The sequence below is a fragment of the Manis javanica genome, chromosome 1 (genome assembly GCF_040802235.1).
Source record: "Manis javanica isolate MJ-LG chromosome 1, MJ_LKY, whole genome shotgun sequence".
NCBI lineage: Eukaryota > Metazoa > Chordata > Mammalia > Pholidota > Manidae > Manis > Manis javanica.
This window is the reverse complement of record NC_133156.1, coordinates 113,594,202-113,608,305: the sequence shown is the minus strand read 5'-3', so window position 1 is coordinate 113,608,305 and position 14,104 is coordinate 113,594,202. Positions and strand designations below refer to the sequence as shown.

Genomic DNA, 14,104 nt, shown 5'->3' with positions numbered 1-14,104 from the left:
TTAGCTAAAGTAGCACAGAGATTGTGTATAGTCTTATTGTTGTCCAATGTTAAAACTATAAGAACAAACTCATCCCTTTTCCTCTCCTTTAAAAAATTTACTTGCATCTATAAATACTGGGACTTTAAACAAAATGAGTGCAATGGGACCAATAATTTTTTACTTTTAAGACTATGCACTGAATATAACTCTCCCTTCCTCTTGGTGGTGTACGTTTGTTCCACACTGGGAATCACTGAGCCATACTGTTGCTAAACCAAAAATTGTTAGCATTTTATTAAACCCAGATCCCCTTTTCTAGGTCTTTTGTTTTCCTTAAGAATTTGTTATTTGGTCTAGAATTAGGGATGATTCAAAAAACTGGATTAATAGATTCTTGTGTCTAAAGGAAGCTTCCATTCTCCTGTATTTTAACAGGACCAGAGATAGGAATGACCCCCATTAGTTACTTCAGAAGAATGTTTATTGTTTGTACTTCAGACACATAACAGAAGGTGGTTCAGTTAATTAGAAACTCTGACTTCGAAGTTCAAGCAAATTTAATTAAATGTCCTTTTGAAATCTGAAATCTAAAACAATTTCTATATTCTGAAAGTTCTTTTCATAATAGGGTTCATATTTATTTTCATAATTGGATTTTTATATTACTGCATTCAACCCTTTCATACCAATTGTGTAGAGTTGGCAGAGGAAGTGAGAATAGTCTGGGATAAATAATGCTAAGGAACTTTTCAATAAAAAATTGAATAGGCATGAACTTGTTGGATGCTTTCTCAGAACAAAACCAAGGTTGTAATTGATTATAAATAGTTTTTTATATATACATCAAATATTAACTTGTACAGCTCAGAATAAAAAAAATAGAACTCTTAAAAAAGATGTACATAGAGCTTACTGCATCCACAAAATCGTCTCTTATTACCAGAAGTATCCATGGTACTGCAACAAGGGTGTTTTTATATAAAGCACAGGTAATATGCACAAGACCTACCTGTTACAGCCACTCACTGCTTTGCTTTCAAAAGTTGGCAATTAGTTTGACCATTAAAATTGTTTTCTATTGTTTTAAGGAGTCAAGACAAAACAGTACAGTGGAAGAAGATTCTGAAGGTGATAATGATTCTGAAGAGTTTTATTATGGAGGACAGGTAAGCACATCAGTTCCTCCAAATATATACTTGCAAAGGGAGCAATTGCCATTGATGACCTAGTGGAAGTCTGTGCTTATGATCTAAGAGTCCTGTGTGTTGTTCAGGGCTGTATAATTAATGAAGAAATCTGTATAATTTATCTGTTTCTCATTTTCTACACATTTTCAGAAATTAAGGTTACTTTTGCAGTTCTTTGACTGTAATCATTCATTTACATTGAAGTTGTCTTAATTCATTATGCACATTTTGCAGACAGTATTTAACTATGCTTTCAAATTTTACATTTCTTAAGCATCTTGTGCTCAGTCAATATTCTGAATTGATGACACTTCTAACAAAGGCATGGATTAATAGTTCTAAACAGAATATGATTAACCTTTATAATAATTGATGAGACCTAATTATTGCACATCCTTATTAGTATTTGATGTCTTCCTTTTCCTCTTATACTAATGTAAAGTGTTTGTTAAAAATTGTTGTGAAGAAACATCATAATTTATACACATGAAAAGAGCATAGCCATGTGTGTGTGTACATACGTATATATACACAAAAGAATTTATTATATTTTTTCAGGATAATATTACAATTTTAAACTGAGCAATTGATTTAGGCTTTGGCTATATACGGTGTCTTGTTCTGTTTCTATAAACTTCTTGATCAAATATGCTTTATAACTTGGATAGTGTAATGAGAAAGTAATATGTTACAAAAGTGCTTTAAAGCCAAAGTTGTTATTACATAAAACAATGCAAGTCAGTTTATTCATTCAGAATCAAAATCAGTAATTTGTAAGTCAATCATATGCAAGGCAGTAGAGGTACAGATGGAAATAAAAGTAGGTTTCTTCTCTCCAGAAATGCTTTTTTAGCAAGGGAATACTTTTCCTAATGATTCTTGCACCACGGTAACACTTTGGCATCATTTAAAATAACTTCCAGTTTTGATTTTTGTTTACATAGCTAATTTTTATAGAGGGGAAATAAATGCTTTTCACCAGTCTGAAAGTTTTTCAGATCATCTGCTAGATGTTACTTGTTTTAAAGTTTGCATTTTCTTCCTATCAAAGTAATCTAGTTTTACTTTTTAAGCATGATAAATTACACTAGATTTATTTGAACTGAGGAACTTTAGTGAATCTACTGCTGCATTATCTATAGTTTTCAGTGAAGGCAGAAGATAACCATGGCAGAACCTACAGGGTGACCTGTCCAGGAGCTGCTTTGTATTTGGTTCTTCTGCTTGTCTTCACCCCTCAGTCACTTCACACCGTCTCTTTGCATCAGGTGAACTATGACGGGGAGCTGCACAAGCACCCTCAGCTCGAAGCTGATTTGTCGGCTGTGAGAGAGATCTATGGGCCACATGCAGTTTCTCTCAGGTAAATAATGCCTTTGTGAATAAAATGTAAAATTACTTTTAATTTTAAAAGTAAGTCATTGGTAACAGAACTCCATTCTGTTAGAGCTTTTTAAGTGGAAATTTTCTTGGGCTGAATTATATTTGAACATATTTGAGAGAGATTCTATTGTGTATAAGACTCATCTTCTACAAAATGGCATATTTATGGCTGTATGGATTTTTTTTTGTACATGTCATTTAACATTACATTAAAATTTGGAGAGTTCGATAAAATACCAGTCTTAAGTAGTGTCATAATCAATTCCTGTTTTAGATTTGGCCAGCTGGGCCTGTGGTGTTATCATCAATCAAGGACGCATCCTTGTGAAAAATAAGTCATGCACAGCCACGGGATCAGTCCCCCCAAAAAAGAAAGGAAAAAAGACATCAATTTACACAGTGTTTAAGTGATAATGTATTTTTCTCTGCAGTTACTTAATATCTTATTTGGTGACGATTTTCCAGACCATTTTTACAACTTTTTATCATTCAGAAGACCACACTATCCTTATGTACCTTTCCTTTCTCTCCTTAAGAAAAATACTTCTGCTGCCACCATACTAGTTTCCTTCCACAAGTCAGATGTGATTATTTCAGCCTCCTGTTTTTTCATTTGGGCATCTCCAAGTCTCCATAGCATTGCAGACCCCTCTGACGACCTGATCTCAGTTCCAGTCTTGTCCACCCCAACCGGAATTGTCCTGTTCTCCAAATCCAAATACTGGGATATTCCCTCCTGATTTTTGCGTTGGCACAAGCAGTTCTCTTACCATGGAAAACTTCCCTCTCGACCCTCATTGCTGTGTTCATTCATGCCCCAGTTCAGAGTTCAGCTTTTCTTTGAGTTTTACTTGAATCTCCAACAGATAAATTATTCTGCCCTCTGGACTCCCATCACATGTGGCTCTTACCCCATTTATTATACTTCTCATGTCTTATCATTAGGTTTGATTCTCTGCCTCTAGATTCAGAATTCTATGAATGTTGGGGCAGCACACTTTTTTGTTTGCTGTATTTTGTTTGGGTTTGGTTTTTAATCACACTTGCAATCCAGTATTTAGCAAAGCACAGGGTGTATGTGGAATACCGGCTGCTGGATTCTTGATTGTTCTCAAGAATTGCAGTGGTGAAAGGCATTTACATTATAAAGTTGCGTTCTTTTCAGTGGACATGCCAGATTCTGACAGAGCAAGCAAATACTGTTAGTTGGGAAGTATATGACACACTTAGAGTGATTAATTGCCAAATGTTTCATTTTTAACTCCAGAAACAGAAACTCAAAACCACCTGCAGCCTAAATAAACTGGGGTTGTATACCCCACTCACGGTGGTATTTGAGGCTGCAATTGTGTGAAAGTGATTGGGATTATCCTTTATAAAGGAAATGTTTGCAATTTCCCAAGTTTTAGCAAATTACCTACAATCATTTCACAGTTGATCTCTACTGTGGCTCCAGGGCAGAGAATATGGATATTCAGTAAGTGTTTTAGAATGAATAGATGAAGGCAATAGAGAGTTAGCAATAAACAGTCCAAAACAACCATTGATTTTTTTAACTTTGGTCAAATTTTGCTTGAAAGCCTAAAACTTTAACCACAGTAATCTAACTCCCTCTCCTGCACTTAAAAAAAAAAATGCATGCGATATAATTAATCATACAATACAAATGTAGAATTCAGCTTTTTTTCATTTGAAATATGTATTTTTGCTTAGAAGATTACCTTAAAACACGTTGATTGCTTTTTTATAGGTGAAGTTTTTTTAACACACTTTACATGCTTGTGTAGGCCCCAGTCATACTGTCATGTATGTATGAAATTTTTTTTTCTTCACCATGTATTAAGCATCTATGATCATCTCTGTTAATATTTTTCATTATTAATAAAATTATTGATAATTTTTGAGTTGTTAAAATTAGGTAAATATTTGAAATTTCAATCAAATGAAGTATCAAATTTCAAAATGGTTTTGATTTTTTTCCCCCTTGCCATTTCACTTACAACTTTTAATCCAGTTTTAAATCTTAATGAATGTGAGCCATGTTCTTGCCTGCTCTAGATTTTCTCTAGCTACAGCGGATGTTTCCAGAATAAATAACCTCCCAGAGGCCTTACGGTAAAAAGGTGAATCACAGCAGGATAAGTTTGATTTACTTAAAGTAAATAAGGGTGAATTTACTGTCTAGTAATACTGAGGCTTGCACACATGGGAAAAGTGGTTAGGGCTAAGGTCTTAGAATCATCTTCCTTGCAAAGTTCTAAGTCTATTGAAAACAGACTGTTCTAATTAGCTGTTCTTTTACTTAATTGAGGTTTATAAGAACTTAATGGAGTTTGAAGAGCAAAAGTACCTCAGTATGCATAATAGGCTATTTGGTGTCATTTTTTTAATTTGACATCTAATGAGAAAGGCAACTAAGCACATCTAAATTCTACGTAAGAGATGAAAGGAACTGAGAGTGCCTCCACTGAGGCAAAGCCCTCTTAAAGTAGGTTGAAGGACGATACAGAAAAAGCGACTGATGATAAATTACACAGGTGCTTTCAGCGTTACGAGGCCGTATCGACCAAAACCGAGGACTGAGTGTGCTGAACCGCACTTGTAAACATTGATGACAAATCGGATCCGTAGGCTTTTGTATAGGGAGTGAATTCAGTCTCTGGGGGAACATTATTAACCCTATGATCAGTCTGAATACGTCTCGTCTTGAATCCTGCAACCAAGTAAGAGTATTTTTATGTTTTCATTATAAACATACTCCTATGGCTATGTTATTTACAAAAAAATATTTATTTTATCAGGGCCATCTGGAAACAATTTGAGGTTAATATTTTTAGGGAGGTGAGGAATTCCAGTCACAAGTAAATGACTTGGATCATTTGCTTATGCCGTTTCATACTTGAACCCCATATAAAATATCTTTCACTTATGACCATACCATCTTCCATTTTAAAAATTGAAGCCATGGGTAATATTCTAACTTTTTTATTGTGACTACTGCTTAATGTAGGTTGGAAATTTGTAAGATTGTGACTGTTCAGCGTTTCAATCACTTTTTGTGGGTGGATGATTGTAATAGGGCCTTTTGGAGTTGAGGTTTTGGAGGACAGCATGCTGAGAATTTAAGGCTTGAGGAGGCCATACTACTATATCCAGGCCCACCACCCAAACATGTATCTCCTAAAGAAAAGAGAGAGAAAGGGAAAGAAAGAAAAGAGCACATAAGTCAAGATGGATCACTTAATTTCTCTGGATTTCCGTGTTTCTATTTGTAGTGGCGAGTAGGACTAGTTACAGGCCTTTTGGTTCTCCTCTTCTGGCACATGGTAGGTTGTACTTCCCCATCCCTTTCAATGTGAAGAGAGGCCACACAGCTAGTTTAGTGACTGCAGTGAGCGGCATCCCCACTCCTGATCACCATGCAGGGTGAGTGAGAGATAAATCCTTTTCATTGTTAAGTAACTTGAGATTTGGAGGATGTTTCTTAAGACATCATAAATTAACCTACACTGAAATACGTCATTCATCAAAAGAAGATCCTGGGCTGGGTGTTTGGAATGTCCTTCCCAGAATATTGATTCTCCTGCCTCTGCCTCTTAGAGTCCAGGGAAATAACAGTCTGACGCTGAAAACCAGGGGAAGTAGGGACAGGTGGCACATGGGAGAAAGGAACAGAGGGGACATTCTTTCCCAGAACCACTGGCCTCTAACTTAGGTGTAAGCTTCAGAAGTCAGGTCCCAGTCAGTCAACTCTGCTCCCAGCGCCTGTACTTTCTTCCAGCAAAACCAAGGATTTTTAAGCTGAGGGCAGAGGTGTAGCAGCTGTGTAGACTGTACGTCTCTACATGCTCTTATTCCATGTGGGCTTCCTTACCTGCATCTGCTTTTTAAATTCTTCACAGCCCTTGTTGTCCTTGAGAGAAATTTATAGCTAATTTAGATACAGTCTTGCAAATGCTTCAATCTGCCAATATATCATCGTAACTACTGAGTTTGCGTATTTCTTGGCCCATTCACAAATGTCTCCCCCACACCAAACAGAACACACACGTTGAGTAGGCATGCCAAGACAGACACACAAACTGTTGAATTACAGATGTCATAGGAGGTGTATTTTTTTTTCTGGGTCTGAATTCCTTTTTTTAAAATGTATTATTTTTTTATTTTTTTATTTTGGTGCCATTAATCTACAATTACATGAAGAACATTATGTTTACTAGGCTCCCCCTTCACCAATCCCCCCCACATATCCCTTCACAGTCACTGTCCATCAGCGTAGTAAGATGCTATAAAATCACTACTTGTCTTCTCTGTGTTGCACATCCCTCTGTATGCACCCCCCCATACTATACATGCTAATCGTAATGTCCTCTTTCTTTTTCTCCACCCATATCCCTCCCTTCGCACCCATCCTCCCCAGTCCCCTTCCCTTTGGTAACTGTTAGTCCATTCTTGGGTTCTGTGATTCTGCTGCTGTTTTGTTCCTTCAGTTTTCCTTTGTTCTTATACTCCACATATGAGTGAAATCATTTGGTACATGTCTTTCTCTGCCTGGCTTATTTCACTGAACATAATACTCTCTAGCTCCATCCATGTTGTTGCAAGTCATAGGATGTTTTTTTCTTATGGCTGAGTAATATTCCATTGTGTATATGTACCACATCTTCTTTATCCATTCATCTATTGATGGACATTTAAGTTGCTTCCGTATCATGGCTATTGTAAATAGTGCAGCAATAAACATAGGGGTGCATCTGTCTTTTTCAAACTGGAGTGCTGCATTCTTAGGGTAAATTCCTAGAAGTGGAATTCCTGGGTCAAATGGTAAGCCTATTTTGAGCATTTTGAGGAACCTCCATACTGCTTTCCACAATGGTTGAATTAAGTTACATTCCCACCAGCAGTGTAGGAGGGTTCCTCTTTTTCCACAACCTTACCAACATTTGTTGTTGTTTGTCTTTTTGATGATGGTGATCCTTACTGGTGTGAGGTGATATCTCATTGTGGTTTTAATTTGCATTTCTCTGATGACAAGCGATGTGGAGCATCTTTTCATGTGTCTCTTGGCCATCTGAATTTCTTCTTTAGAGAACTGTCTATTTAGCTCCCCTGCCCATTTTTTAATTGGATTATTTGCTTTCTGTTTGTTGAGGTGTGTGAGCTCTTTATATATTTTGGATGTCAAGCCTTTATCGGATCTGTCATTTATGAATATATTCTCCCATACTGTAGGATACCTTTTTGTTCTATTGATGGTGTCCTTTGCTGTACAGAAGCTTTTTAGCTGGTATAGTCCCACTTGTTCATTTTTGCTTTTGTTTCCCTTGCCCGGGGAGATATGTTCATGAAGAAGTCACTCATGTTTATGTCCATGAGATTTTTGCCTATGTTTTTATCTAAGAGTTTTATGGTTTCATGACTTACATTCAGGCCTTTGATCCATTTCAAATTTACTTTTGTGTATGGGTTTAGACAGTGATCCAGTTTCATTCTCTTACATGTAGCTGTCCAGTTTTGCCAGCACCATCTGTTGAAGAGACTGTCATTTCCCCATTGTATGTCCATGGCTCCTTTATTGTGTATTAATTGGCCATATATGTTTGGGTTGATGTTTGGAGTCTCTATTCTGTTCCACTGGTCTGTGGCTCTGTTCTTGTGCCAGTACCAAATCGTCTTGATTACTGTGGCTTTGTAGTAGAGCTTGAAGTTGAAGAGCGAGATCCCCCCCACTTTATTCTTCCTTCTCAGGATTGCTTTGGCTATTCAAGGTCTTTGGTGGTTCCATATGAATTTTTGAACTATTTGTTCCAGTTCATTGAAGAATGCTGTTGGTAATTTGATAGGGATTGCATCAAATCTGTATGTTGCTTTGGGCAGGATGGCTATTTTGATGATATTAATTTTTCCTAGTCAGGAAGCATGGGATGAGTTTCCATTTGTTAGTGTCCTCTTTAATTTCTCTTAAGAGTGTCTTGTAGTTTTTCAGGGTATAGGTCTTTCACTTCCTTGGTTAGGTTTATTCCTAGGTATTTTATTCTTTTTGATGCAATTGTGAATGGAATTGTTTTGATTTCTCTTTCTATTAGTTCCTTGTTAGTGTATAGGAAAGCCACAGATTTCTGTGTGTTAATTTTGTATCCTGCAACTTTGCTGAATTCCGATATTAGTTCTAGTAGTTTTGCAGTGGAGTCTTTAGGGTTTTTTATGTACAATATCATGTCATCTGCAAATAGTGACAGTTTGACTTCTTCTTTACCAATCTGGATTCCTTGTATTTCTTTGTTTTGTCTAATTGCCATGGCTAGGACCTCCAGTACTATGTTGAATAACAGTGGGGAGAGTGGGCATTCCTATCTTGTTCCTGATCTCAGAGGAAAAGCTTTCAGCCTCTTGCTGTTCAGTATGATGTTAGCTGTGGGTTTATCATATATGGCCTTTATTATGTTGAGGTACTTGCCCTCTATGCCCATTTTGTTGAGAGTTTTTATCATGAATGGATATTGAATTTTGTCGAATGCTTTTTCAGCCTCTATGGAGATGATCATGTGGTTTTTGTCCTTTTTGTTGATGTGGTGGATGATGTTGATTGGGAGGTGTATTTTTTGTTCACAAAATATATTACTTCTGAAAATGTAATGGACCAATTGTTAAAAGCAGAAATAATAATTTAATAGCAATAGAACTTTATTTCCCAAGAACGTGTTGTAGAGTTTCATGTGTGTGTGTCTATACATATAATTTCTTAGACAGTTAATAAAGTAGGACTAGATATCTAAAATATATTTTTATACCAGCACAGTCACTGCTAATTTTGGTCACACAGTATTATAAAATATCTCAACTACATAATGAATAGAGAGAAGAAGACCAACACAGATGGCCTAACATTTAATATGTTGTGGGAAGGTACATTGTGTTTCTTTAATGAGGATGCTGTATTGATTAGTTCCATTAAGAAAACAGAAAAATGAATTGCCGGGATTCTAGCACATAGTGCCTTCAAAAATACATTCATAGAAGAGTATATTTCACGTATACATATTCTGAAATGAACTAGGTTGTATGTAAATATTCAAAATCAAATGATGAGTTTTCAAGATACGGTGATTCAAAGAGTAGCTCAGATGTCTGGAAATTTGTGGAGCAGTTTTTTTTCAAACCCTCAGTTCCAGAGTAAAACAACTGCATCAGATCATTTCTGTGTTGTTTCCCTTTTCTTAAAAATCTATTCAAGCTGAATTTGATGTCATCTTTTTACAGAGAGTAAATATAGGCAAATGCATGAAATTATTTGGAGTTATTATAAAGCGAACACAGTATTCAGGACACAATCAAGATATCTAGCTGTACAATTGAAGTTGCATTCATATTTCAAGCTTTCATCTTGATTCTGCATTTGCTATTCATGAGATCCATGGCTACTGAAGTTATTCAGATATAGAAGCAATCGTGATGACAGGGTCGCTGCATCTGGACAAACTGTAATCAGGCTTTGAAGTGTCACAGCGGGAAATGTGAAATTACTGGCATTGTATAAAAAGGGCATCACAACGAAAATTGGTTTGCATATACACAGTGTTGTTGTGAATTCTTTGAAGTGTGGCATGAAGCAAAAAGTGTAACTATTTACAGATCTACACCTGCAGAATCGAGTTAATTGCAAACCGTTAATGCCTCTGCCTCAAAATTCTGTATTTGTGCTCTGCTATGGTGAAGAGCATTTGTAATCCTCTATTTCCTTTTTTTTTTTAAAGAAATGATACTGTTAGAAATTGGGAAGATACTAAACATGTAACCAAGAAAGTGTTGAAGAAATATGAAGAATAATTTAAAATTCACATATTAAAGGCTTTTAAATAATGTATGTCACATTTTGATCATGACTTTGTGACACAGCTTGTTAAAGTGGCCTGGAAAACTATGAAGAAAATAGCCGAGGGAAGGTTCTTACTGATTTTTGTTATCTCTGATTCCTTTAACATCAGAAATAAATTGAGCAAAAGTTACTCTCCCTTACAAAACTGTCAGTGATGGGAGAAAAAAATATGCCTGGTGAAGAGGAGGATGTGGGAAATGGTGACTGATGATGACTTTGCTAGTGTGATTACAAATTGTTATAACCTTTTAAAATAGTAATTAAGCAATATATATGAAGAGTCACAAATAAACTGTTTTTTCACTCAGTAATCCTAGAAATTCTATGAGAAGACAGATGCATGTAGAGTTTTATCTGGAGGGCTATTTCTTAGTGTAAAAAAAATTCAGAAGCACCTTAATGTTTTATTATATGATTATTGTTATACAAATACAACCATTTAACTTTACAATTTTAAAGAATAATGTACAGTAAAGAAAACACTGATTTTAGAAGAAGTGAAGAGCAGGACAAAAATCTTTCCATACCATATTATCTTTATATATATATGAAAGAGACTGAAATGATATCTAAGCAAAAAAAACGATCTCTCAGTAGGGTTATTGAAAATTACTTTTTTCTGTTTTTCTCTGTCTGGTATTTTATAAAATGAGCCTGTATTATTTTTGTAATGAGAAAAAGTAGATGTGTTTTTAGAAAATAAATTGCATTTTTTGTAAAAATAAGTCTTACCCACAATCTAGAGTTAATATATAAATACTCCTTTTACTTTCTGGTTCCTATTTCTCTTTATTTAAAAAAAGCAATAAAAATCATATGTTTTTGGTAATCTATCTGCTTGCTCAGTTAATATATTTAGAACACTTCCCTTGGGATAGTAAATGTTTTCATATCTTTGATAATGGGAAAATTCTTTTATCATGGCAACATGCTCTAGTTTAAGTATTTCCTTATTATTCAGTATTCACTTTTTTCCAACTTCTGTGCTTAAATACATTTTTCTAGGTAAAAGTTTGCACTTATTTTTTACAATTTTCTTGGAAATGCTTGTAGTAAGGGCCTCTTCATCCCACTGAAATGTCTCTTGAACATCATTAGTCATCTATCATCATCACCTTTATGGCTCTTTCTTTCACAAGAGATATTTAAATTTTTATATTTATTATGTATAATTTGCTGATGTTCACTGTCAGCAAATTATGACCCCTGGGCTATGGGGCCTGTTTTTGAGTAGCCTGTGAGCTACACACAGTGTTTGCTTTTTTAAAGGGTTGCAAAAAAAACAAAAACTAAAACAAAAACAAAAAGAGGGAATATGTGATAGAGAATCTATGTGGCCTAAAAAAGCCTTAAATATTTACTGTCTTGACCTTTACAGGAAAAGTTTGCTGAACCCTGGACTAGAGCATAGAAGAATGGTTCATTTGCTTGGTCCTTATTCTTGTCATAGTGTCTGTATAATTTCATAACTAAATTGGCTTATTTTTTTAATCTAAATTTGCATCTCACCTTCAAGTTTACATAAGGTTATAAAATTTCTTATGCTTTATGAATAACACGGATGTTTTGATTCATGCAGTGTTTTAAAATTAATTGCTAAGTGAATAATTTTTATCTCTTTTCATCTTTATATAATCTTTAAAAATATTACCATGAAAAAATAAAAATAAAAATTTCATAAATAAATAAATGAAATATGTTTTGATGTCTTTTTAAGGGGTGAATAGAGAAAGCACAGATACTGAGTGACTATTCTAATACATTGTTTTTTGGGGCATGGACATCAAAAACCAAGAATCCCCTAGATTTCTTTATTTTTCAAATTACATAAAACCTTTTAATCATAAAAAATTACCTTCTCAGAACCCTATGCAAGTGCCACTGTTTTGTATTATATTAGCTTTACATGAACATATAATACACAACAGTCTTCACTGAGTACTAGCTGTGTGCCCGATGGTACACACAGTTCTAAAGTTGGACATGAATTCAACACCTGACTTAAGCACTGATGTGTCTGTCCTTTGGCAACTTGTTTCACATCCCTCAATCTCGGTTTCCTCATTTGCAAGTTTAGATAGTAATAGTATCCTCACTATTAGGCTATGATGAGGACCTAAGGAGATTATGCATTAGTGTTTGACCTGATTTCCAGCATAAAGTGACAGTTTATTGACTATTGAACCAATTAGGCACCTGCTTAAGTAAATAGATGTCCTGGTCACAAGGTTGTCATGAGGACCTAATGAAATCATCCATTAATGTTTGACCTGGTTTCCCAAACCAAGTGATAGTTTATTAAATATTAAACCAATTAAGTACCTGCATAAGTAAATAGATACATATATTCAAATCTCGACATTGCCACAGAATCATGGTAGGTAACATGTTATTACTCTGGGCCTTCATTAATGAGTTTTAGTTGTACATGGTGGTCATCAATAGTGCACTGTGATTACATATACATAAAATCCTTCAAACAGTGTCTGGCACATAAGTGCTCAACCAATATTGGATATTAACTTTTATCATTTCAGTTATATCTGTAATTTTCTCCCTCACTATGTATGGCATTTGTGACTTAAGAATTTTATAGAAATGTCAAAAATACAGATGCTTGTCTATGGGGAATATAAAAACTATTGATTTTATGTTCTTTTTTTAACTTTTAAAATATGTGTGTGTTTTTGTCACTACCTGGGCTGTAGAAAAAGTTGGTCTTCATAATGTCTTCATGTGTAACATACTGTTGTTCCTTGTTTTAATTTTGATATGTGCTGCCTGTTAAAGCACAGTGATGTGTAAGTGGCAGAGCACCTGAATCAGATTCAGAACCTCTGATGTCGAATGTGGCAGCATCACGGACCAGTAAATTATCCTCCATCCTGCTCCCATGCCAGAAACTCCTTTCTTACCTGTAGAAGCAGTTCCGTCTGCAGGGAGCACGGTGAAGACAGAGTGGACATATAAGAAGACTGGTTAATCTGCTACAGAGAACTGGGGATGTGTGAAATTATGAACCAAACAACTCTTGAATCTATGTATGCACATGCATGTACATAAAGATAGATTTCTGCGTGGTATAAATAAATCACAGAAGACAACATCCAACTAGACTGAGTTAATTCATGCATGTCCACAGTCACTTCTGAGCTGTCTGGGAATAATCAGGAATACAAGTTTGTGATTGAATTTAACCCAGACACATTATCTATTAAGAAAAATGAAAGAAATTAATGTTAATCTTTGCTTTCAGGGAATATGGAGCCATTGATGATGTAGATATTGATCTGCATATTGATGTTAGCTTTCTTGATGTAAGTATCAATTTGTGCAATATGATTGGTATGTTTAAAAACATTTACTGAAACAAATTTAACTTCCATTTCCCATAATATTATTAGTAATGTACTGCCTTTGTTAAAGTGATTTATGAAGAAATACTTTAACTGTTTGAAGAAGCAGAGATTTAATATATATACATATATATAGTGTTGGCTTTTTTAGCATCTTTTAATATATTCTGATACTTACAGGCTCTTATTATAGTACTTTCCTTATTTCTTAAGTTTCCACTTTTATTTTTCATATGTAGAGGGCACAAACTAGGAATACTTCGGTTTTCTTTTCACAAACCAGTAGGTTTTGAGATAGTTTGTAGGCCTTAATGATCTAT

The 14,104-nt window shown here is 35.0% G+C and overlaps 1 protein-coding gene across 5 annotated transcripts in view; it reads left to right on the top strand.

The window, feature by feature from the left end:
• Positions 1 to 14,104, top strand: part of PARP8 (poly(ADP-ribose) polymerase family member 8) — a 171,932-nt gene that overhangs the window by 91,399 nt on the left and 66,429 nt on the right. For all 5 annotated transcript variants that reach the window (XR_012131237.1, XR_005062303.2, XR_012131230.1 and 2 more), the window contains exons 7-9: positions 1,071 to 1,148; positions 2,438 to 2,532; positions 13,685 to 13,745. Coding sequence is in view for 1 of the 5 variants with exons in the window: in XM_037022087.2 (XP_036877982.2) it covers positions 1,071 to 1,148; positions 2,438 to 2,532; positions 13,685 to 13,745 (234 nt within the window). In the remaining 4 variants the exon portion in view is untranslated. The remainder of the gene's footprint in view (positions 1 to 1,070; positions 1,149 to 2,437; positions 2,533 to 13,684; positions 13,746 to 14,104) is intronic.